The 24,411-nt window shown below is 44.4% G+C and overlaps 3 protein-coding genes across 5 annotated transcripts in view; 2 read left to right on the forward strand and 1 right to left on the reverse strand.

The window, feature by feature from the left end:
• Positions 1 to 365: 365 nt before the first annotated feature.
• On the forward strand, positions 366 to 6,608 carry LOC106810427 (inositol oxygenase-like). The gene is made up of 10 exons (XM_014813782.1): positions 366 to 388; positions 1,077 to 1,124; positions 1,705 to 1,803; positions 2,459 to 2,539; positions 3,372 to 3,534; positions 3,756 to 3,823; positions 4,202 to 4,311; positions 4,977 to 5,044; positions 5,629 to 5,791; positions 6,146 to 6,608. Exons 3-10 carry the CDS (start codon positions 1,717 to 1,719, stop codon positions 6,252 to 6,254), a joined length of 849 nt encoding a protein of 282 aa, XP_014669268.1. The 5' UTR covers positions 366 to 388; positions 1,077 to 1,124; positions 1,705 to 1,716; the 3' UTR covers positions 6,255 to 6,608.
• LOC106810426 lies at positions 6,242 to 15,337 on the forward strand. Of its 3 annotated transcripts, none has more exons than XM_014813781.1 (8): positions 6,242 to 6,298; positions 10,052 to 10,233; positions 11,127 to 11,303; positions 11,617 to 11,718; positions 11,996 to 12,304; positions 12,463 to 12,654; positions 13,159 to 13,367; positions 14,123 to 15,337. In XM_014813781.1, exons 2-8 carry the CDS (start codon positions 10,077 to 10,079, stop codon positions 14,264 to 14,266), a joined length of 1,290 nt encoding a protein of 429 aa, XP_014669267.1. In that variant the 5' UTR covers positions 6,242 to 6,298; positions 10,052 to 10,076; the 3' UTR covers positions 14,267 to 15,337. The 3 variants fall into 3 exon arrangements, with proteins under 3 accessions (XP_014669267.1, XP_014669264.1, XP_014669265.1); XM_014813778.1 differs by lacking the exon at positions 6,242 to 6,298 and adding an exon at positions 9,579 to 9,890; XM_014813779.1 differs by lacking the exon at positions 6,242 to 6,298 and adding an exon at positions 9,579 to 9,839.
• Positions 15,338 to 15,541: 204 nt separating this feature from the next.
• Positions 15,542 to 24,411, reverse strand: part of LOC106810413 (cytoskeleton-associated protein 5-like) — a 56,858-nt gene continuing 47,988 nt past the window's right edge. The window contains exons 38-45 of the mRNA XM_014813765.1: positions 23,375 to 23,427; positions 22,021 to 22,070; positions 21,404 to 21,532; positions 21,039 to 21,134; positions 20,783 to 20,869; positions 19,792 to 20,076; positions 19,399 to 19,485; positions 15,542 to 19,079 (exon numbers count right to left, since the gene is read on the reverse strand). Coding sequence (XP_014669251.1) covers positions 18,906 to 19,079; positions 19,399 to 19,485; positions 19,792 to 20,076; positions 20,783 to 20,869; positions 21,039 to 21,134; positions 21,404 to 21,532; positions 22,021 to 22,070; positions 23,375 to 23,427 — 961 coding nt within the window. The 3' untranslated portion in view covers positions 15,542 to 18,905. The remainder of the gene's footprint in view (positions 19,080 to 19,398; positions 19,486 to 19,791; positions 20,077 to 20,782; positions 20,870 to 21,038; positions 21,135 to 21,403; positions 21,533 to 22,020; positions 22,071 to 23,374; positions 23,428 to 24,411) is intronic.

Below are 24,411 nucleotides of genomic sequence, written 5' to 3' on the forward strand. Positions count from 1 at the left end.
CCCCGAACCCCCCCTGGCCACGGGCCTGTACTAGAGCTAAATGGAGGCCTTGCTAAGTTGCTGGTAGTCTGGTACATGCCATATGGTTCGTGTCACCTGCGGGATAGCGGATTGCAGCATGCTCTGAGCCAAACTGCATGCAGTGCCCCTTCGCTCACTCAGGATAATACAATCAGTAGAATTGAGCCAGAGCGAGAGTGCCATCTGTCGTGGAGTTTGGCTCTGAGCATACAGCGCACGATCACGTGATCATGTGTTAGCCCCAGGAGCACGCGCACCAATAACCTGTATGATACAGGCGGTATGTTTCGCTTCACTACACTATCTACGTGTGAAGCAAAGATGTGAAGTGTAGTGAAGCGGAACCGGAACCGCCTGTATCATACAGGTTAGCGCACCAATGATTTATATTCTCTGCGCGTACCCAGGCCACCCGGCATTTGACCCGCAGGTGAACTGCAGCGAGGCGAAGATCATACGTATTTTTTCCGCGTTGCGACACGTAACAGCTAGTAGTTTGGATACTGAGTGGTACACAGGCACTTGAAGCATATCAACTGTAAACATACGGCGCCGCCATTGCGCGTACACTAACAGTAACACATATATATTGATATATATATTTATATATAACTCAATATATATGTGTTAGTGTACGCGCAATGGCGGCGCCGTATGTTTACAGTTGATATGCTTCAAGTGCCTGTGGAGTGGTAGGTACAATCAAGGAGCTAAATATAACAGTTATATACTGTTATAACTGTTATAGCTGTTATGTTTAGGAGTTAAAATAGCTGTTATATTTAGCTCCTTGGATACAATATATATGTTTTTCTTTTTGTTTGTTACTTCCCGTAGCCGTTGGCAACGAAAAGTTACGAGAATTTTTAACTTTACGAAGTTTCTGGCAACGCTTTCAGAGAAAAAGTTAATGTTAAGACAAATTTTTTCTGACAACGGGCCCCTGGAGTTGAACATGTTCTACTCCTGTACTGAAGTGTAGGACTATATATAAATTGTGTAGACATGTTCGTGCTTCAGATGGCTCGTGTGAATTAACGTTTATAGTCTTGCAGCACGCCAGCAGCTTGTCGGTCTCATTGAGTCATTCTTCACATGTGCAGGTATGTGCATCTTTAACTATAATTAGACCAATAAATTTCGCCTAGAAGTTAATCGTTCTTTTAAATCGAATTTAAATAATTTTGGAATGATAATTGATATAGTTTTGGACCCTGCAAAGTGCAAATGGGGCTCATAGGGTCTATGTCCCCCAGGGTACTGCCGGAACGTACCCTGGGTACGGTCTGGTATACCGGAACGTACCCTGCATGGTCACTATTTGATATGGATAGGGTTAGGGTTAGGGTTTGGGTTAGGATTAGGGAGTAGGCGTAGGCGACTCCCTAGACTCGTTAGTGGAGTAGGCGAGGTACGGTCCGGCATATTAGATAGTACCAGGGTACGTTCCGGTATACCGGACCGTACCCAGGGTACGTTCCGGCAGTACCCCGGGGGACATAGACCCTCTCAGCGCAAATGGGCTCAACTAATCCAGCAGGTTGCTAAACTAGGCTTGGGCCGAAGTTTTTATGATGTGACGCTATTGGAAAACCAGCAATAGCTAGGAGTCTAGCAGATTGGATTAATGTTTTGCCAATTATTGTCATAAATATTAATTTTTTTAACCATAAAACGATTTAGTTTGTGAAGAAAATGGAGAAGGTAGAGCTACTTGATCCCTCTGAATTGTATCGTCCAGAGAAAGTCCACATGGAGAAGCAGGCGCTAAGAAATTACAATGTAAGTGTCGTAGTTTCGGACTACGGATACGCAATTAGACAAAGAACTCGTAGAGTATGTGACAAGTATCTTTACTCAAACAGAACCACCGTGCATCACTGTCGTGCCAGTGCTGCCATCTATCGTGACATATAACATAACTATAACAAACTATGACAGTAAGTTTCTTTTATAGTTTGTAGAACTGTGCTGCAATTTTACATGTACAGTCGACCTCGCCTAAGTCGACATCGCACAAGTCGAATAATCGGCCAAGTCGAAGCGCCACAAAAGTCCCGATATCTCCATATGTATTTACATCTTCGTCTAAGTCTAAATTCACAAGTCAAATTTCGGCTATCTCGAAGAAGAATTCTAGTCCCAATTGGTTCAAACCTGCATTAATTCAACCGCACAAGTCGAAGTCGGAGGCTCCTTGTTTTTACGAACATGCAGTAATGAACATTCCCCACGTAACTGAAACAATCAGTGCACTCACCCCATAGGCTAGGCTTCTAACCGCCATTGAGTTTCCTGTTATATGGCACGTCGTATGCACCTATATAATCTACAGGTCTTATCTACGGGCAATATCTTTCTATCTCTTGATATATAGTGTTGAAGGAGATATAAACATTATAAGTGCATGTACCCACTTGTACTTTCATTTTCATAGCACGAGTCTACACCGCAGAGAGTGAAAAACACATACTATACTATGCACACAAACCAGTGTGTCGACTTTGTAAAGGCAAAGGTATGATATATGTATGGTAATGGCGAGATAAGGGTGTGTGTCTCAGATAAGAATAAAGGTAAAACACATATATAGCTATTGCAGATAGCAGCATTTGATGAATATGTGGTATGTAACAGTAAGGTCAATGTGTAAGTAGTTATATCATGGCTCAGTCTCAAAAAAATACATAGCTCAGTCTGAGTTCAAAGTATATTCAAAGTAACAGTGACATATGTATGGCAATATACATATATATATATATATATATATATATGGTTATATATAGACCATATAATGAGCATATGTATGTTTGTCATAGTGTTGTGTATAAAGAGTGTCTATGGCTGATAGGGTCTATGTCCCCCAGGGTACTGCCGGAACGTACCCTGGGTACGGTCCGGTATACCGGAATGTACCCTGGTACTAAATACTACTATCCAATATTCCGGACCGTGCCTCGCCTACTCCACTAACGAGTCTAGGGAGTCGCCTACGCCTACTCCCTAACCCTAACCCTAACCGTAACCCTAACCATATCGATCAGCTAGGTAGTTACCAGGGTACGTTCCGGTATACCGGACCGTACCCAGGGTACGTTCCGGCAGTACCCTGGGGGACATAGACCCTATGAGCGTGTCTATAAGTGACAGAAACTGCAGAATGAGACAGCTAGAAGGAAACTGCAACCATGCGTGTAGTGGAGCGTCTGACTATAAACAGCAGTGTTTGCTACTCGTTTGCTAACCCAGTGTTGTGGTTTTACACTGACCTGTCCTTGTAAGCATGTGCGTAGAATTGCGACACACTGCTATTAGCGAACCACCACTAAATGTCCGGGGTTTCCATGCAGGTGGCGGAGTACAGTAGATTCGATAAGGGCGAGATGTCCGTAATGGAGGCACTGGACAAACTCAACTCTGTGATTGATGAAAGCGACCCGGACGTAGAATTTCCGAACATATATCACGCGTACCAGACAGCGGAGCGCGTTCGAGAGAAACATCCAGATAAAGGTTGTGTGTCTACAAGTCGCATAACTTATATAAGCACAGCTTCATTGAGCTATAGTTCACCAGTGCCTTGTTTTTATTAAAATATATGGAAATCCTAGTGATCTGTTTGTTTGATTTATGAAGGACTTAATTTTTGAGAGTAGATTTAGCTGTAAGTACTCGAACGTGCGTAATGACGGCTTTTGAATTTTCTAAGAATGTAGTTTTATTACTCTTTGCAGATTGGTTCCAACTCACTGGCCTGATTCATGATCTCGGCAAACTGCTGGCAGTTTATGGAGAGCCCCAGGTAAAGAATATTTCATTTATCTTCTGATTAAAGCTTAGGTTCAGCTTTTTAAAATGTAGTTTCATTTGTTTGGGAATATCAAATAACCACAATCGAAGGGATTCCTGCCTCACAAACATGTCCAGTGTGTGTGACTGGGAACTAATTACATGCTAGCTTGAAATGCCAAAAAAGATTCTTGTGTGATAATAAAACCACAACACAAATAACGTGTCTTAGGGAAAACGAATTGGTTCAAACACATCAATTAAAAAATATACATGCTTGTTTCTATGTTATCTGGAACACTGTTGTCAGGTTTAAGTAGGTTAAAGTGCATTAGCGCTTAAGTTTTCACTTCCTAAATCGACATCGTGTAACGACCTTGCTGAATTTCAGTGGTCCGTTGTTGGCGACACGTTTCCTGTGGGCTGTGCCATAGTGCCATCTATTGTGTTTGGTGCTGACAGCTTCAAAGAGAATCCAGACACTAAAAACCCAAAATACAAGTTTGTAGATTTTTTGTTGTTGAAGGCAGTCGGAAATATCTGCCGTTCTTTTTTAACATTCTTTTTTTGAATTTCGACCTGTGAGTAATTTCAAAATTCATTATGTTTTTATTAAGTGCCCTGCTGATAAGTTTAGAGAGATTTCCCTGCATTAATTGTGATTGCCGAGATTCGTTTTAAAAATAGCTCAAATAATTGGCAAGCGGATACTAACATATGGTGGTGGCACTGGTGGGTGTACAGATTGGAAGTGTGCAATACAGGTTTTTACATGGTATATGTTTTGAAGCACACTAGCTTACCTCGTGTGCTGAACCGTGGTGATTTTGGATTACAATTAAAAGGAAACCCCATTGCAGAAATCTGTTATGTACACACTTCCAACATTCAAGCTGTCAGGATATTTTGTCATCAGTAATGACTAACAGTTTTGCGCGACCAGCATTAATTTAATGTGAACGACAGTTTGAAGTGATTTTGAAGTTTTGAGTTTTGAGAATCAATCCAAAGGGAGATATAAAATTGGACAATTTTGACAGTTTTACATAACTATTTTAAAATATTCGGAATTCATTTTTTCTCTCCTTGAAAATGTGTATGAGGTGTACATATATGAATCAGTTTTTAGTATGCCTCAAATGATGATCCATTGTTCTGTTGTATAGCACTCGTCTAGGAATTTATAAAGAAAACTGTGGGCTGGAACGTGTGCAGATGTCATGGGGCCATGATGGTTAGTGTTATTATACAATTATTGCTTGTTTGCGAGGAAAATGGGGAGTTTTGTTCACCGGTTACAGGCGACATTGATTTTCAAGGTCGACAAAATTCCATGTTGCCGGAACAACCAGGTGATAGTGGTTTGCTACATAAAATCCGGAATAAATAGTACTATTATTAGGGCCAACTATGAGAAGTCAGAAAAGACCAAGGGCAATTCCGTATACCAGCCATTTCCTATACCTATGATTTAATTATAAGTGTAACTCAATAAACATGAATGTTGCCCATTCAATAACCTTCACATACATGATCACAATCCAGAGAGATAGACTAGAAATTAATTGCCACGTTTAACCAATGTATAACATGTATAACCAGAACGAGACAGAACACCATTGGGATAGTTTCCTATGCAAGATATTAATCGTTCATGTAATTGCATTGGATTTTTCAAATAATGCAAATTATTGGCGACTTAAAAACGGTGGTATTCAATGTTGGTGGTAATTCAAACGTTTAATTTGAGAAGATTTAAACTATAAAGCCTCCTGCATGCTTGCAACATTTTCAGACGCTTGCTCGTCTTTCTTGTAGAATACCTGTACCAAGTGCTAAAGGAGAACAAGTGCGCCCTGCCAGAGGAAGCGCTGTACGCAGTGCGCTACCACTCCTTTTATCCGTGGCACAGCGGCGGCGACTACAAGTACCTGTGCAGTAACCATGATGCGGAGATGCTCGAATGGATAGTTGAATTCAAGTGAGTATGTAAAATTTCGAGGAAAGTCCGATGTTCAAGATTTCACACGTATTTGCGGTGGATATCTAGCCGTGGTCTAACAGTCAACGAAGAAACCTTTTGGTTCATAGTTGTCATTCCGTTATTCGTCGAAGAAACTGCATCCATGTTATAATTCAGCAAACACTGCACTATCTTGAAAAGCACTGATCAACCCATTCATACACCGTGACAGAACTCCCCCCCCCCCCCGGGTGCAACTGCTGGAAAATGCAGTTGAGGATGGCACAGGAAAGAGTTTTTCAGTCATCAGTTCGGTAACTATGGAAGTTTATTTTACAGCCAGTTCGGTAACTATGGAAGTTTATTTTACAGCCAGTTCGACTTGTACTCAAAGACAGACGACATTCCCGATATCGAGAAACTGAGGCCTTACTATCAAACCCTCGTTGACACGTACTGCCCTGGAAAACTTCGCTGGTAAAACCGCCCCGGGAATCTGCAGGAACAGAGATTTAGAATTGGATGGTAAACTGGCTTATCTCGTTCACTATCCCTATACTGGTCACTTTCAGGGAATATAGAGTGGAACTTGCAGAACTGGCATATCAAAATGCTAAAAGAGTTTTTAAGTGGCAAATAGCTCATTTAAATTGTACAAACTCTGTTGATCGGGTCAACACGTCCTGGCGAATTCTTCTGAAGCTACATGAGAACCATGCACTGAGACTCACTATTTATCCCGCTTTTGCATTATATAACTTTAATTTGTGCAATTTGGTGCCTACTAAAGTGACTGTTTTCAGATATTGTAAGATTTTTTTTGCTGTGCGCGAGATATTTTAGCGTTTTATTCATGAAGAGATATTCATGCGTGAGATATCTCAGCATTTTTTTGCTGTGCGTGAGATATTGTAAGATCAGCGTGAGAGCGTGAGATTTGGTCAAAATGCGTGAGTCTCACGGTCAATGCGTGAGAGTTGGCAGCCCTGCTCCACGGACGCTCAGTCTCCTCATCACAATAACTCTTAGGCTAGCTCCTGGAAAATGGCTGCCAGAAATTTGTTTCCTAATTGGCAATGATGTCTTGACACCTTCCTTCAGGTTCTCTGACAAGCCTCGTTATGTTGTATTGCGACGGTTTTGTTCGATGTTGCCCCCAATAAATTTCTCAATTTCACGGATTACCCTCCGGATCATGCAGCCATGTCAGCTATTGCAGTGATCAATAAATATAGTTGATTCGGCATTATTTACCTACTTCTGTGATCGTGCAAGTATATTTTACATACTTGAATAATATTATGGTCAGCTGTGTGTTTACATGTGAAATGTAGCACAAGCACTGACAGTGATACCAATTTGACAATGCAAGCTTGCAGTTCGTGTGCTGTCTTTCTTAGTTTAAGGCCCCTTTACACTAGAGCTACGCTCATCACGATCGCCCCACGCTCAAAAAATTTGCCCGAGCGTAGTGAGCGTGGTTGAGAGCGTGGCCAATTGGGCCCCAGCCGGGCACAGCCGATACTACGATCTAATTACGTCGATACTACGATCTAAGTGCGTCTATACCTCGATCTCATTGCACTCAACAAGCTTTCACCACACTCAACACCACGCCCTCATCACGCTTGCACTTCGTTCACTGCGTCTTTATTGCGACCAATCAGATCGCATTGCGTTCGAACGACGCTTGCACTGCGCCTATAAAGTGCTTTAAGCAATGCTCACCGCGCCTCAACTGCGCGCCAGTGACGCTCCTAGTGTGACTTAATCACGCTCTAGTCAGGCGCCGACTGCACTGGCAACGACCATATAAATACCGCGCCGCGTTCTAGACATCGTCATTCGTTCTGCCGTGCTGTTCACATCAAGATTATTTTCTACTGATTTTATACCCATAATAGTATAATAGTATGCTACAACTATGCCACCAAAAGACTTCTATTTCTCCTCCTCATCCTCCTCAGCATGATGAGGGCTTCGCAATCAAGTGATTAGAGTCCTTCTACGAGAAACATGGAATGGAGTAGTGTTGCCTCATCCATAGTGGACACTGAACTGGTAGGGTGGCCAGGGTAGCACCCCAATTTATACCCCAAGTTCGCAGGACGTGATCTGAGCGTGGTATTGACGCAACTAACACGTAATGCGAACGCCATAACGGCATGGTCTGAGCGTGTTGGGCGTAGTACAATCGTAGTACGAACGGATTGAGCTTGCTAGAGACGCACCATGTGGTCATAGCGAGAGCGTGGTCAGGTCGCAGAGACATCTCCATGGACGTAGTAACAGCGTGATGAAAACGTATTGACATCGTGCTGAGAACGGGGTGACAATTTTCACGCACCTGACACGCTTGCCATACGATCATTAAGTTCGTACTACGCTCGAGTTACGTGGGTACTACGCCTTCCACGTCTCTAATACGCCCGCACTGCGCTGTTTTTCCGCCACTCTCGCACCACGATTGTTTTGAACATGCTCAAAGTTTGGCCACGCTCTCCACGCTCATGGTGACTGCACCGCGCTCGATCGCGATCGCAGTACGTGACTACGTCTATATACGTTCATACTGCGTTCTACACGTTTCCACCACGCTCTTAGAGCGTAGTACGAGCGTAGTGAGATCGGGGCCATGGTGTGAAGCCCCCTTTTATTTACCTGTTATACTGTTATATACAGAAAGCTCTTGAAAATTGTCGCACAAAGCATGCTGACCATGCAGGTGTTGGCATTTGCAGCAGAATCAATGTTTTTTTTATATTTGGAAACTTTTGTGTTAGTATTATTATCACACTTGTTTGCATGGTATGGGTGTACATGTTTCATATGAATTAATTACTATATGCGGTATAATTCAATCGTTCTATTTAATTTTGAGAGATAATAGGTGTATTGTACAGCCTATATTTAATGTTTATTTAAAAAAACACGAACGTTTAATGCACAGAATGAGTGATATTATCATGTTTTTGATATTTACTAGTTAATGCAATGAATTTATGAATAGGTGGTGGGTAAATTAATTGGCTTTACCTTCATAAGGGAGCAAAGACTGTGTGTTATACGCGGTGCATGTGTTGTTCTCATGATTTATTATATATCCGTTTATAAAGTAATTACTGTAGTGTTCTTCAGTTTTTTTAAGATATGTGAAAACGTAGGCTCTATAGATGCTTGTCTGTTTTCTAATGTATATGTAAATATATATATACGCGCACGCACGCACGCACGCGCACAGCTCTGCATGTTTATATGCAAGTTAATTGTGACTATTAATTACTGGCAAATTGAAAAAAAGCTGAAAAACGCGCATGTCTAAACGCATGACGATGCGGACCATCTTCTAGCAATTTTACTGGAAATATTAAATCCTGCACATATATCCTACATGCATACTTGAGTCTAGTCGCCTGCATTTCTATTACTACGTGTGCGTGTCACGTGCACGGTGTTCCACCTAGAGATTCAAGCTGTATTACTATAGACAATCAGTCGCACAGCCTGGTCGGGCTAGCGGGGTATTGCTCATAGGGTCTATGTCCCCCAGGGTACTGCCGGAACGTACCCTGGTAACTATCTGATATGGTTATAGGGTTACAGGGAGTAGGCGTAGGCGACTCCCTAGACTCGATCGTTAGTTGAGTAGGCGTCTAGGCGAGGTACGGTCCGGCATATTAGATAGTACCAGGGTACGTTCCGGCAGTACCCTGGGGGACAGAGACCCTCTCAGCCAAAGTAATTGCGCCCTACATGTAGCCGCTGTACAGCGTACAGAATGCCAAAATCAATACCGGAGCACGCGCATGGGGTCGCATGCACTAGCATGTATGTGTGAGCAATGTTGTTAGCTGTCAGCGCTGTGCAGACGTATCTATTTTTAGCGCAGCTTGCGTTGCGAGCTTGGTGCATACATGTGCAAAGAGCATTGATCGAGCTGCCTATGTGCGGCCGACATTGCAGATAAAAACACCGCCATTTACGCTCTTGCTTGCTTGGATACGGCATATGATACATGTAGGCCCTATAGACCACTACCAGTCATCAGGACAACGTTCTGACTGGAGTAAGTGTTTTGAGAATCTACGGAACGCGTTTGTTAGCGTTAAATTGTCAGGTAAGTTCTGCTTTACGTACAGATAAAGCGTGAATGCATGCATAATACAGGATGTTAATTGATCGTACGCGTTATCAGAATTAATGGAATGCAGACGAATCGTGTGGCTCACTGTTTCTATTTATGAAACTAATTATCATGTTTCTTTATACTATATATAGCTAATTATAGTCACTCGGAAAAGTGATGGCAACGTTTGGAGTGAAACGGAGAGCCGAGTGCACGCTGCAGGAGCTGTTGCATCAATACAGACTCGAACATTATGGTCACCATTTCAAAGACCTTGGAGTCAGTTGTCTTCAGGATTTCAGCGATGTCTTGGATGAAGATCTTGACAACATGGGTAAATTCAAGCATCCTTCATGCAAGCTCAAAGATGGGCATGCATACGTGCGGACGTACGCATGCAGAGAGAGGTGGGGTGGGAAAGATGGGAGGGAGGGGGAGGCGAGGTAGGGGAAGGAGGGAGATGAAAGGCGATTCATCGGGAGAGGGTGGGGGGGGACGGGAGGAAGCTCTCGGAGAGAGGGAGTTGGGAGGGAGGCTTAAATTAGAGGGTGGGGAGGGAGCTGGAGAGAGGGGGTGCTCAGGCAGAGAGGGAGGGGAGGGAGGGGGAGAGGGAGGAGGGAGCTGCGCGAGAGAGGGGGGTGCATCGGAGAGAGGGGGAGGGAGAGAGGGGGAGGGCTGCGAGAGAGTGGGTGCTCGGAGAGAGGAGAGGGAGAGGGAGCTCGAGAGAGTGGGGAGCTCGGAGGGCAGGGGGAGGGAGCCTCGGAGAGAGAAGAGGGGAGGGGAGCTCAGGAAGAAAGGGAGGGAGGATGGGGGAGAGGAGGGGAGGGAGCTCGGCACGAGAGCGGGGAGGGAGGGAGGGGGAGGAAAGCTACTCCCCGAGAAGAGGGAAGGGAGTTCAGAGAGAGGGGGAGGACGGATGGTCGGAAGGGAGAGGGAGGGAGCGCGCGAGTCGGGCCAGGGCGTGCCGGAGGGAGCGTCGAGGGACGGGGGAGGATCGAGCGGATCGGGGAGGAGAAGTCGGAGGGAAGTCGGAGGAGGGGGAGGGAGGCTCGGAGGGAGAGGGGGAGGAGCCTCGGAGGGAGGGGGAGGGAGCTCGACGAGAGGGGAGGAGTTCGAGAGAGGGAGGGAAGGCTGAGAGAGATGTAAACAGAAATAGGGCCGATCTTATATAATAAATAACACGATAATGTGTATATATCTGTCTGCACGCATATGAAATGTTTACAGGATTGACAAAGGTAGAGAAGAACCGCTTCAAAAGATTGGTCCACACAGCAGAAACCATCCCAGACTCTCCTGCACTCGCCCACTCCACCAGACACGAGTTCCAGAACATTGCCACGGCTAAATTGCACCGTTCTGCCAAACCGGCAAGCCCTGGCAGTGGAGCAGTATCCAGCACTGGTGAATAATATATCAAATGGATGGCTGTTGAAGCCATAATTATGCTCGTCAATTAAGTCATCATGACTATAACAATTTGGAGAGACTTTTATTGATATTTGGGCAATAATGATATGACTGTATAGGTCACTCACAGCTACTACTACACTCACTCGCACTACACAGCTTTCTGTCTACCGTAGAAAGGTCATACGCCAGTTGTGGTTAAATCAGAATAGATAAGAAAGCTGAACAGCATGAAAACTACATGATGTAAATATACTAAGTAACATATTCATATAATTCGATCGTTTGGAATCTTCTTGGAATGCAGGGCAGTCTCACTGTGGAGCGGTCTACGATGCCTCGGGCTCACGACAAACAATGTATGCAAACAGTCCACCACCTGGTCATTCTGCAGCGCACATGACACATGGTATATCTCTTATAATAGTTGCTGCTGTACTGTTACATCTATATCTACTATATGAAGAAATTATTATCATTCCAGCTCCTGCGCGAACGTTGAAATTAAGTTTTGTGCTGCCTATATATGAATGCATCAAATTCGTGTGTGTATGATCATAAACGTGTCACGTTACCGTAATATACAGGGGGCCTTTTTATTGATATTACATAGTTATGCGCTTGCAAAAGCAGTTTATGTTGTTTATGTCTAAATGTCCTGGAAATGCCCCCTCAATACTTGACAGGTGCTTCAGGCCACCAGTTTGTTGTCCAAGGAATGACTGCTTCCATGCAACCGTCAAACACGGTACACATGGCTGCCAATGCTAAATGCACATCACCGCAGTCGCCGCACGTTGCCACACACCAACTTACGGAGACTGCAAGCTTGTTTTCCTCGCCCGAGCCTTGCGCAGAGTATGGCAAGCAGCCACAACAAGATCTCAATGGGACGATACCACCGGTGTCACAAGATCAATTGGCAGGCACCAGTGGCAATTTGATGCACCTTTTGCCAAACATGCGTCAGAACAAGAATGTGGAAATTGGAAAAGGTATGAGAGCAGGGGTGTGATGTAATTCCATATTCGGTGCAGGCTCGACCTCAAATTATCACTAATAACTATATAACTGACATAAATAATATAGGATTATGCCATGGTTTTAGTACTCTGCCATCGTACAAATTATCCTATAATCCTTTCCAATGCAGGAGTTTTCATAACAGCCAATCAACTTCAGTTGATGAAGATGAAAGGTCATTGTAAGCCTACACTCATGGTGCGCTCCCTGGTGGAGATATTGTTCACTAAGGAGGAATTGGCCATGCACAGCTGCATGGGCCGAAACACATCTGACAGCAACCGGCCTGGTCTGGATCCACCGAAGATCGAGGCAATCAAAAGTAAGCGTAAAATACATACGGCTCGTGAAACGTGCCTATGACACGTACTGTGCTAGTTGTGGGAAATAGTGGAGATGGCCTCTTGCGTCAACGAGTTGTTGGCTTGGAAAATGGTTTTTACAGCCATAGATTTAACCAGTTTCCTCTTTTCCCAATTAGAGTCAACTTCATGCTTGTAGTCGGATTTGTGTTAGCATGTAGGGTTACATGCAGCCTAGCTCCAAGAAACGGTATTGCTAGGGTTAGAATACCGTGCTAGGGTTAGAATAGGTATAGACAATCCGTCGCACAGCCTGGTCGGGCTACATGCAGCCTAAATTGTTGCAGTATCATGTCGAATGAACATTGAGCAGACTGGTCTTTGGAGCAATGTGGGGAACAGAAGATATCGTATGACAGTGTGAAGTAAATGAAACGGCTCTAGTTTATACTTCTGATATACCTTTAAACACATGAGTATAATCATCACAGTAATGTCATGTCGTGGATTGATGTTTCTTTCAGACTGTGTGTGGTCACACAACGCTCCTCTCTCTGAGTCCGACATTGTCTTCATTATTAACGACAAGTGTGCGCAAGCGAGACGCTATTTCAAGATGAGAGCTGAACGTCTACATCGCCAGTCTCAAGGGTGTAGCAGTAGCCAGGAAGCATCAATGATAATAGATCCCGTTGTCCTTTACCAGAGTGATGACTTCTCGACGACGATTAAGGTTTGTTAGTATTGCTGTCATAGACACACCCCTCACAGACCACACATGCACACTCCTCCACGGTTTATTCGTTTGGAGGGTTCCACGTGTACTGCAACTTTCTAACGTGTGTGTCACCGCTATATATAACACCGAACCTGAGTTTGTGAACTCCAGGCTGCCTTTGATGCGCATCTTTTGTCACGTATTATTCTTTTAAAAGAATTAAATGTTCTTGCATGATTTGTAGTATTAGCTGCAGAAAAATGTTGATTTTGCTCTAGTGCAGGGGTGGGCAAAGCATGCGGCCCTCCACGGGGTTATGTGCGGCCCGCGGAAGCCTGCAGCAAATAAAAAAAATTTTTTAATTTTTTTTTTTAATTAATACATTTTTGTGAAAGTAAACATGTTTGTGCTTGAACCGAGGCTGACTTTTTTAGTGTCATACAGATTAGTGTTCTATTGTCTCTGGTTCGCTCTGCAACGCCATTTCAGCTAATTATGGTCCAGAGATGGCGCCCTTGAGGCGAAACGCACGTATTATCTTAGAGCGCACCGATTTTAAAAGGTGCGGCCCTTTGACTTTTCATGGCCTACTGATGCGGCCCTCGCTTTGAAAAGTTTGCCCACCACTGCTCTAGTGGCAACTTCAGCTCAATCTGCAGAAGGTGGTCGTGTCATAGAGGTTATATATGTCCCCCATAAAAATGAAGGGTATGTGACTTTAATAAATTTTTTTTCGCAAATGAATATGATGATAATTTGTGCATATGCAGGAGGAGTCCGAGAATGATTACGAGAGCAGCAATCAGGAACTGACAGATGACTATAGCATCATAGCTGTATCACCCGGGAAACAGGACGCGAGCACTGGGAGAGAAGACGTCATGAACTTGATGAAAGCGGAAGGTCAAAGATAATTGATTGCAAGCCATAGTTTGTTGATGTTTTTAAGGTATTAAAATGAATCTTCATAATGTAGTTAATTGTAATTGACTATGATAAAGTACGATGGAAAACATCGTGAAAGTTTGCGATAGTCGCAACCAAAAAGGATGGGTGCATTTCGTGCAACAATTTTGCATGATAATAGGGCCAGACGAACAATAATTTCAAAGTGACACTGCTTATGTTTTTGCAAGTGTCGGTTTGCATATTTCTATGGATAAAAGCTATGAAAGTAGGTATAATTTGGTGATATAATAGTTGCAGACTATATAGAGATATTTATTTTTGTGTGACAGTTGTGCATTCAGTCCTCATTTCGTTTGGCGTACGTCTGGTGTTCATCCGTCCCTATGGGTATAATACTACAATGTTCTCGGTGACTACCAAAGACATTGGTTTGAAACTTAAGCGTGTGTGTGTGTGTGTGCGTGCGTGCGTGCGTGCGTGCGTGCGTGCGTGCGTGCGTGTATGTGTTCATGTTGCTGGCACCTGCAGCACGATTTTCTGTTGCTGTGTGGTTGGGGACCAATGTAATAAATCATTATGAAGCAGTACTTCTATATATAGTTGATGGAAGTAATTCAATCGGAAATTCGGAGAAGACTTCGTAAATGCTTTGCCACTAGTGAACAACTCTATTCGGTCACCTACATTTCTACATTACTGGTATCATAGATACATACAAACACATGTGTTCGTATATATCAGAAGTAGATAATAGCAGGTAGTTCCCTATTATCGACTTCTGGTGTATATCTATGCTGGTTCTACGGTCGTGTTCGTCGCGCCCTACTTTGGATTAGTATCAGTGATTTACAGAGGCTGAGGTAGGTAAATGTGTGAAAAACAGTCTTCCTATCCAGCTTAATTATACATGTTATCACTCCTGATGTTATATTGCATATTGATTCGTAATCATGCTGTTGCGCTGGCTTGTCTGTGCTTATAATGTTGTTAACTTTGTTCTAATCATGTATCGCATTCACGCAACGAGTGTAATCATTTTAAACATGGAATATTAAAAATGTAAATATGATCACTTATACCTTCTTTGTCTGCATACTTCGTCTGATTTTGTCAGGGCACTATATAATTATTATATATGTGTGTGTATGCGTGTGTTTGTGTGTGTGCATGCGTGCGTGCGTGCGTGTGCGTGTTACGTTATGACCATCTTGGGAAGTTTATGACAGAACTGATATAGGCACGGCCACACGTTCGCAGCAACACGTATAAAAACAGACAGATTTAGTTTGTGACATTTCGATAGGCATAGCTTTATTCGTACCACGACAACACAGATTTCAGAGAAAATTTTCACTGCGTAGCAGCACGAACATGCCAACGTAGATGAGTACAAAAGTTGACTCAGTATAACGTCCTCTATCCCATTTTACACGACCAACCCTCTTCTGAACCCACTCACAATGCTTAGAAGCAGTTGATGCGGTGCATTCCAAACTTTCATTTACGATAAATCTGTTTTTCTACCAAGAACACGACCTGTATTTACATACACCTGTAAAAAAATGATAAATGCTTTGAACTCGTGCAGCAGCTTATATAAACAAAATGTAAAATCAGTTACGGTTTTACTTCACGATCACAGCAAAAATTTCTTCGCGGCATACCACAAAAACACACTGAAACGGCGTTTTACCGCGTATGTAGTAATCTCTAGTGACGGCCACAACTATAAATACTATCATACTATTATATCTGCTACATTACCACGTGACACCACCAACCCATTACGACGCCAATGCAGGAATGCAGCTTCGTTTGTCTAGAGTGAAGAATAATAGTAGACTTCAAACGAGCGAAAGTGCTAAAGACATGGTGCTGACCGCACCGCCCGCCACCACAGGTCACCCGCACGTTCTTGATTATTATCTGCGATGCACGGTAGACGCTACAAGCTATGAACACTAGCTGGTGCATGAACACAAGCAACACATCTCTGGTGGTGTGAAACGTTCTTCTCTACCCACATATATATAGGCAGAATGGCTTCGAATACTGGATAATAGTCAAATTGTGTGTGTGTGTGTGTGTGTGTGTGTGTGTGTGTGTGTGTGCGTGTGGCCATCCACGTGCGAAAAGGGAATCCAGGCTTACTGGCTTAGCATTTCAGAAGCAGTAGATACATGTAGCAAACAGTGCTGCAAACTATTTACAAATTAATATGAACTGTTTAAATCTCACTCGAAAATCGAGTGCTTGTAACTCGTCACTATTAACATCGTAACATCGTAATTACTAACCATCCCATGTTTATTCTATTACTTAGATACCCAGCGCAAGATAGACGCCTAGTGGATTGAAATTTCGTATATGCTTGCTAAGAATATAGCTACTAACATATTTGGAGCATCTGCACTATAGGCAATGAATACAGAAACAAGGCAGCCAGATATTTCCGATGTTCAGATTGAGGTCTACTGGCCTGAACGACCATAGGCCGAGATTTCATCGCCAAATTTTGCTGTAGAAAAGACCAAAAGAACTAAACAGCTTTTCAATCAATTGCATCTGTACTAATGTTACGATAATATTCATGCTCAGGCTATTTTTTTACAGTTACCATGTGGAAACACCATAAATTGATAAAGTTATTGATGATATACATAGTTCTTGAATGGACCGTTTTACTACTGGACTCATGCACGCCAGGTTGCTAAAGGATATATAGGGAAGACTAAAGAAAAGCTTGCAAATACAGTTGCATAAAGAAAACAAGATAAACATCACAGAAATAAATGGAATTTGAACGAATGCACAAGCCATTCAAATGCAAACAATGCACATGCCTAGAAAAAATACTTCTATATATTCGAGATATTCAGTGGAAAAATTACATTGTTACATCATGTTCAACTTAAGATCCACATGAAATGAAAATGCTTTCCAGCTAGGACGCCAGAGTTACTTTGTCAATTTCGCACATACATTAGAACATTCCAAGTGTCATTCAATGCAAAATTAAAGGTAAATTCTCTATACAGTGAAACTAAATAAGAAGAATGAGCAATTGCATAAGTCACGAGTACAAAATCACAAACTTTGCGAAGGTCAAGAAAGAGCAAGTATTCACCGAGAAAAGGCCTTACCACAAACTATGCATAGCAAATTATCCAACACTAATCACTGAAGTCTAACTGAAGCCCTTCAGATTGATTAAGGATGTAAATCACAACAGCTTGCTAATGGACAAGATATGTTACAACATGCAAAGTGCAAGGCAAAGTAAAACTTTTTTTAATACAGCATCAGAAACTAGCCTCTTTGCAGCTAAAACGCTGCAGCCTGCCTATGAGTGAGCAGAGAGAGACAGAGAGAGGACACCACATACTTTACAGCGCTCACACGTACTGTACTACATATCAAAATCAACACTCCCTCCCACCCGACCAACAAAACCTACGGTACACACTTTCGTACATAGATCATAGAACTGTATAGATTTCTTAATATTAACGCAGAGAAGAAAAAATCTGTATTTACAAAAATCAATCGCGATTCACACAAACAAAAATACTTTTCGAGCTGCGACTAAACTGGTCTCGAGGCCCTTACACGGGTGAGGCTGCTATATTACTAAGCACATTACATCTCCACGTATTTTTTTGGTAGATGCTGTCACAGCTAGTACACAGAGGGGGCAACCCACGATCTGTTGGGCAACGTTGAACACACTGGACGAGGTTTCGTTCACGAAAACATCGTTGAAAGCGAGGAGGAAATATTACGAGAGTAGGACACGCATCTGTTTTGTTTACGTAAACAAACCGCACACGGAAGGCACAATACCAAAACCGCTGACCGATTCTCGATCGGGGATACACTCACCAGTTTGTTGAGACCTAACCGATACGGCTTGCGAAGCGAATTATCTAGGACCAGTAAAATGCATCCAGCGAGATAATCATCATCCGTGTAGCCCGGCGATTTGCACTGGGTTAGAAGTGCAGGTAAACGTCACCGCGTGATTGTGCGATACATATGACACACGTACAATCGAGTGATCACGAGACGACGAGTAAGTGCATAGCAAGCAAGCGAGACGTAAGAGACTACTTGCGAGTTTGCACGTACTTTCAACCTTTACACAGAGTGAAGTCTGCGAATCGACAGCGACAAGGAGCACCTCTCTCGATGCCACCCTTGCCGATCCCTCGCCTCGCGAGATGCATCTCCGGTCGATAAACGATTACTTCTCATCTCTAACAACGACTAGTGATGACAGGTGACACGGATCCGGTAACCGTGGTTGGATGCACTCGAGCACCAGGCAAGCGGATGCGAACGCGATTAGGACGCATTTACTTTCTACACCCAGGTACGGATGCAAACGCGATTAGGAAGCATTTACCTTCTAAACCCAAATACGGATGCTTGTGAATAGGATGCGTTACCACCGACGCACAACCGCAAACAGGAATCCCGTGCCACGGCGTTCATATATCGACCCCAGCGTTCACATCTCGACGCGTGTCACTAGACACTCTACACAGTCTATAACGAATCGCCGCCGCGTACTAACGCAGAGCGTGGACCCTCTCAACCGCTCCATATAACGCTCCCCGTGGCCCGTCCCGTGTATGTACAAGTCTACTCGGTCTTGATGGCGCCGGTCTTGATCTTCTCGAGTCGTTTCTTCAGATCGAGGACTTCGGCTGTGTTCGTCTCGGTCGCGCTGCCCGCGCCGCCGCTCGAGCCCGCCCCGGCGTTGCTGCCGGGGGATTCCCGATCGCCCGACGCCTCCTCCGCCTCGCCGGCCTTCTGCTGCAAAGAATCGAAAGGCTGCTCTTTAACGAATCAGCAAGCAGCATCTCGACTGGAGCTGTGTTTACTACCGAGATGTTGTCCGACGCGCTATTTGCACGCCACACTAGTTTGTCACCGAAACTGATGACGGGTGATAGGACGAGTGATTAATACCTACAACTACACGTCGTGACATTTGGCTCGCTCGATTCTAGAAAAGCAATACTTTCGGAAGCCAACCGGTTCGTCGAATTTCCACCGTTTACAATATTATTGCCAAAAAATTTGTCGGCCCTACTGTCGCACATGATAGTGGAACTCTGATGACGATGCTTACAGAGATCATGCTCATTCCACCCTCAGCAGGGCTCTTCCTGTTTTCCTTATTTGCTGTCGAGTTTCCTAGAGCTTCTTTCTTAGCCACCTGAAAAGAAGAGCGCAACCAATGACTTAAGCCCATGAAAATGCTAACTGCAACATAAAACAACATGTTCAACGCGATGTCTAAATGGTAAACACCTGTGATACTAATATAACGATATGCATCACACGCATTCTATTCTCACCGTTACCAGGTACCGTCTTTTCGGCACAGGGATCGAGTCAATACCAATATATAATCCATCCAATATACATCCAATTATAACTCAACAGCACAATACCCCCCCCCCCCCCCCTGCGCCGCGGAGAAACCCCCGGGCATCGCCGTCGCCACGGTAACCGCACTCACGCCGGCCGCCTCGGTGTGTCCGCAGCGCGCTCGCAGCGCCTTCAGCTTCTCCATGTAATCGAACGCGCTCAGGTTCTCGAGTTCGCTCGCCGCAGCCGTGGCCGACGGTCCGCCCGAGCCGCCGCCGCCGCTCGGCTTGGAGCCGGGCTTGCTCTGCCTCGCTCGTTCGATGTCCCTCAGGCCGCGCTCGATGTAGCTCTGGAAAAACTGCGACGACTTGCAGAGGAACGGCTCGATGTCTGCGTCCGGGTACGTCAGCTTGAAGTCGTAGAGATCCGACAGACCCTGCGAAAAATACGGGGAGGAACGGTCTTTGCTTGACGTGGTCTATGGAAACACCCTGCATCCGCTGTGGATCTAGTGATTCTACAAGCAATGTGGGATGATATATTGTAGCAGCTGTCATTACTTTATGCACTGCTACAGTCCCTGAGAAAATATTGGGAAGTTTTCGCTCGCCACGCCGTGGAAACACTGTGCATTCGCACCGGATACGTGGAATGAAACGCCCCTCGAAGGTTGACGAGCGATTCTATGAGCAATGTGGGACGATCTATCATAACAGTTGTCGTTACTTTATGCTCTGCTACATATATTCAGGTTATAATCAGCTACTACAGACGTCCCAAGTGTCCCCGGTCTCACCGGGATCGTTCCGGTGCGACATGCTGGTCCCGGTGTCCCGTTAAGAGTCCAGAAAGTCCCGGTGGTAACATTTTTCAGCCATATTTTAGAATTTATATCAGTAAATTACTAAACTTGCCGTGGTTTTTGATGAACTTTGATTGCAGCGAACAATAAAAGGCCACAAATGTATACTTTATGTTTATTTTACATGTATACAAAATGGTGGTGCGCCGCGACAAACACATGTCGCAGCCAGCCATAACTTTTTTCCATGGACCATTATCACAAGTGATCCCTTGCTTGGATTTTCCCAACTTGGGACCTCTGGCTACTATGTCGATTGACCAGCCGTATCATCGATTACCTCTTTCGTGTTCTCCTTGGAACCGATTTTCTTGAAGATCTCAGCAAGCATGTCGTGACAACTTTTTGACAGCCTTCTTGTGCTCTTCTGCAAAAACAAGGTACGTCCATTATCACAGAGTAGCAGAGATTAGCAGTCGAACAGTTGGTTAAAACCGCATTCAGAGAAATGTAAATCTAAAATTCTAAAATTTAATCCCAGAGAACACGTTTAACTTTGGGATACTGCTAGCACCCACTAACATCTCACGTTCTACATTCGAGTAACCTCGAAATTTAATCGCAGAGAACACGTCTAACTTTGCGATACTGATCGCGCCCACAAACATATCACGTTCTACATTCGAGTAACCCTGAAATTTAATCTCAGAGAACACATCTAACTTTGAGATACTGCTCGCGCCCACAAACATATCACGTTCTACATTCAGAGAAACTCGAATGAGAAACTCTGAAATTTAATCGCAGAGAACACGTCTAACTAACTACGAACACGTTCTAGAATGGCATCACATCCCTCGCCAGACCACGCTAGATGCTGCGTGCAGACACGCGCAGGCCCGCTCACGTTAACACACGTACCTCCGCTTTATCCTTGCTGTTCTCTGTCACGCGCCGTTTACGTGCGCATTCGTATTGTTGTGTTGTTCGTCGTGGGCTTCACAGAGAAGCCCGTACGAAGCACCTTCTGCAGGTACTGCGAGATCTCAGACTCTTCCGCATTCTCGATCAGCTTCAGATGCGTGACAATCTGCAATGGTGATAACGAGGAGCGTGTAACCACGGCAACGCGGCAAGACGTAAGCATCGCGTGTACCGTAACCGCGGTAACGCTGCAGTGAGAATTAGTGGCAGAGCGATCGTAACCACAGATGTGTAACCAGGCAACGCGGCAAAGACGTAAGCATCCATGCTAAACAGCGATAACGTTCAGTGATAATTAGTGACAGAGCGATCACCTATGTGTAACCATGGTAACACTGTGAATATAATCACCACATCTAATCACATCACAACAATAACCAACCATATCTCACTGCAGTACACTGGGAATGCTAACCACCATGCGTACTATCCTAACGGGGGCTATCTTGGATCTTTCTACCCGCAATTCTGCTACATATTAGAATAATTATAATATGGTTGAATCCAACCAATAAACGTCAAGCAGCTTGGTCGCTATCTGAAAATGCGTATTAATAAAGCTTGTAAATTCTTTTAACGCTTATTCTTAGATACCTCATTTCCCTTGAGTTTGGCGAGGGAGTGTAGTATTGTTTTTGACAGTCCTGAGTGGGTGTGTCGTTATTTTTATCTTTCCACGAACTAGGTGGAAACGCTTGCATAAAGTGATGCAGATCCAGGAGTAAATGTCGAGGTCAACCTAAGAGCACAAGCAGCAGGACATCAGCTTTTACGAGCAGCACAACTTTTACCTTTATATATATATATACATATATACAACAACAACACATATTATAATATATACTTGCATATTAGTTGATTATACACGTCAAGAAAAACACATTTACGTAATCGCGCAACATACGTACTATCGTACTAACAAAACAACGTACACTTGTACGTATGATTATAACCTTCCTGAGCGATAGTCCAGGAATTAAACGCTTCAAGACTTAAAAACATCAACCTATCGAACCAACGGCGCCGAGTGCGCACGATAGGCAGAAACGCGCACCTTTCGATGCAATCCGAGCTCAAGACTACAATCACGCCGTGGCCAATCATTTCTGGGCAAACCAAGCCGCAACCTCGACGGGCTCGGCCTCTGCCCAAACACCGTAGCTAACATACGTACCGTGTTGATCGTTGGAGACCAGCATAGCGAATCATCTTCCAGGAGGCACTTTCATGATGAGTTCTCGTAAACTTGGAGGAGCACGTGTCTTTGCCGATGCACTCCTGCGCAGGCTTGAGCATGCGCGCTACTTAATCCACGGCATACGCGGCATCAGTGCGCGGAACGAGTGCACCCTCCCTCTGTCAGCAGGCGCCCTCCCGCTTCCGTCTTTATTGCACCCGAGAAAAATTCCCTCCGCATCTGAATCTTTCATCAGTTGGCAATATCGTGAAACACCTCTCTCGGCTATGAAACGGTGTACTATGATCAGTGACCCTTGTCAGTTATATGCTTAAAGTAAGGGAAAACCATTCCTCATGTCGCGTGAAAACGTGTGGTGATTCATACCATACGCACAGCTTGAAGTTCGGTGCTGCGCGTACGAACAGCCACTATACACAGGACACGCTGCGCAAGCACGGGCGCGGACTACCCATAACGTTGGAGAAAATAAAAGCAGCAGGACAACAGTTCATACTGCTAGAACGTGACACCGCTCACAAAGTCGCAGAGGGTGCTAGCCACAGGGACCTAGAGACTATGGGGATGCGGACTTTGACGTGCGCGGCTGACCACTGCTACTTCGACACCCATGTGATGTCAGTCGTGTCGCGTACTCGAAGTATCTGACGACCATCACGTTGAACGCTGCGTTATCACCTGCGGTCCGTCCTCAAGGTCCATGGCCGCTTGTCGAGCAGCATCGTTGATCAGAGTAGTGCAACGAGTCACGCCAGGTCTCCTTCGTCACTCTCCCTTCGCGAAGATATCTTCGCTTGAAGAAACTGAGCGGCAGCGAGACAGCGAGAGTTAACTTTACAAGGAAATTAAGGGGGAGAGAACCAGCTGAGAAGTTAACTTAAAGGCGAACTTTAAAGGGGAGAATCAGCGAGAGTTAACTTTAAAGGGAACTCAGCGGAAAGGACAGCAAGAGTTAACTAAAGAAACATTAAGGGGAGAAGCAGCGAGTTACTTAAAGGAAACTTAAGGGAGAAGCAGCGACGAGTTAACTTAAAGGGAACTTAAGGGGAGAAGCAGCGAGAGTTAACTTAAAGGGAACTTAAGGGGAGAAGCAGCGAGAGTTAACTTAAAGGGAACTTAAGGGGAGAAGCAGCGAGAGTTAACTTAGAAGAGAACTTAAAGGGAGAAGCAGCGGAGTTAACTTAAAGGGAACTTAAGGGGGAGAAGCAGCGAGAGTTAACTTTAAAGGGAACTTAAGGGGAGAAGCAGCGAGAGTTAAATTGAGGAACTTACGGCTTTAGGGAACAAATATATAAAAACGTTTATGAGGGGCAAGGCTTTTCTGTTGCATTTCAGAAATTTCGCAGCATGGCCGGCAGAGGTTTCTTTCAACGAGGACGTTATCGATGGCACCAACTTTTAAAAGGCACTCTTTATTACTGTGGCGACTACAGTACAAAACACGGAATTTATAGAAAGTGCCAATGAAAACCAGATACGGCTTTCGACACTCTCGTTTCCGTGAAGATGGCATCGAACATTTGTTACTTACATCCACCAACAACTCGTTGAATTCTCCGCAAAATTTCTTATCACGCAGTTTCTAACCAACGACTGAGTTAACAGTCGGCCGCTGCTGCAGCGCGACAGTGTTCGAGTATCACTAATGTCGTCAGTTGCAGGAGTGCTGCTGGTACTTCACAGCGATGAGTGGTGCGCCAATGAGGCAAGCGGTAGACCTGCGTGATCAGCCTCTCCCGCCGCACTCTTGCATGGTACTTGCTGTAGGTGCAGGCGTAGCTGCAGGA

The sequence above is a fragment of the Priapulus caudatus genome, unplaced genomic scaffold (genome assembly GCF_000485595.1).
Source record: "Priapulus caudatus unplaced genomic scaffold, Priapulus_caudatus-5.0.1 Scaffold439, whole genome shotgun sequence".
In the NCBI taxonomy this organism is placed as follows: Eukaryota; Metazoa; Priapulida; class Priapulimorpha; order Priapulimorphida; family Priapulidae; genus Priapulus; species Priapulus caudatus.

Coding starts and splice junctions, on each gene's coding strand:
- LOC106810427 (XM_014813782.1), top strand. CDS start 1,717: ATGGAGAAGGTAGAGCTACTTGATCCCTCTGAATTGTATCGTCCAGAG. Junction 4,312..4,976: donor ACTAAAAACCCAAAATACAA/GTTTGTAGATTT, acceptor TCTGTTGTATAG/CACTCGTCTAGGAATTTATA. Junction 5,792..6,145: donor GAATGGATAGTTGAATTCAA/GTGAGTATGTAA, acceptor TTTATTTTACAG/CCAGTTCGACTTGTACTCAA.
- LOC106810426 (XM_014813781.1), top strand. CDS start 10,077: ATGGCAACGTTTGGAGTGAAACGGAGAGCCGAGTGCACGCTGCAGGAG. Junction 10,234..11,126: donor TGAAGATCTTGACAACATGG/GTAAATTCAAGC, acceptor AAATGTTTACAG/GATTGACAAAGGTAGAGAAG. Junction 12,305..12,462: donor GAATGTGGAAATTGGAAAAG/GTATGAGAGCAG, acceptor TTTCCAATGCAG/GAGTTTTCATAACAGCCAAT.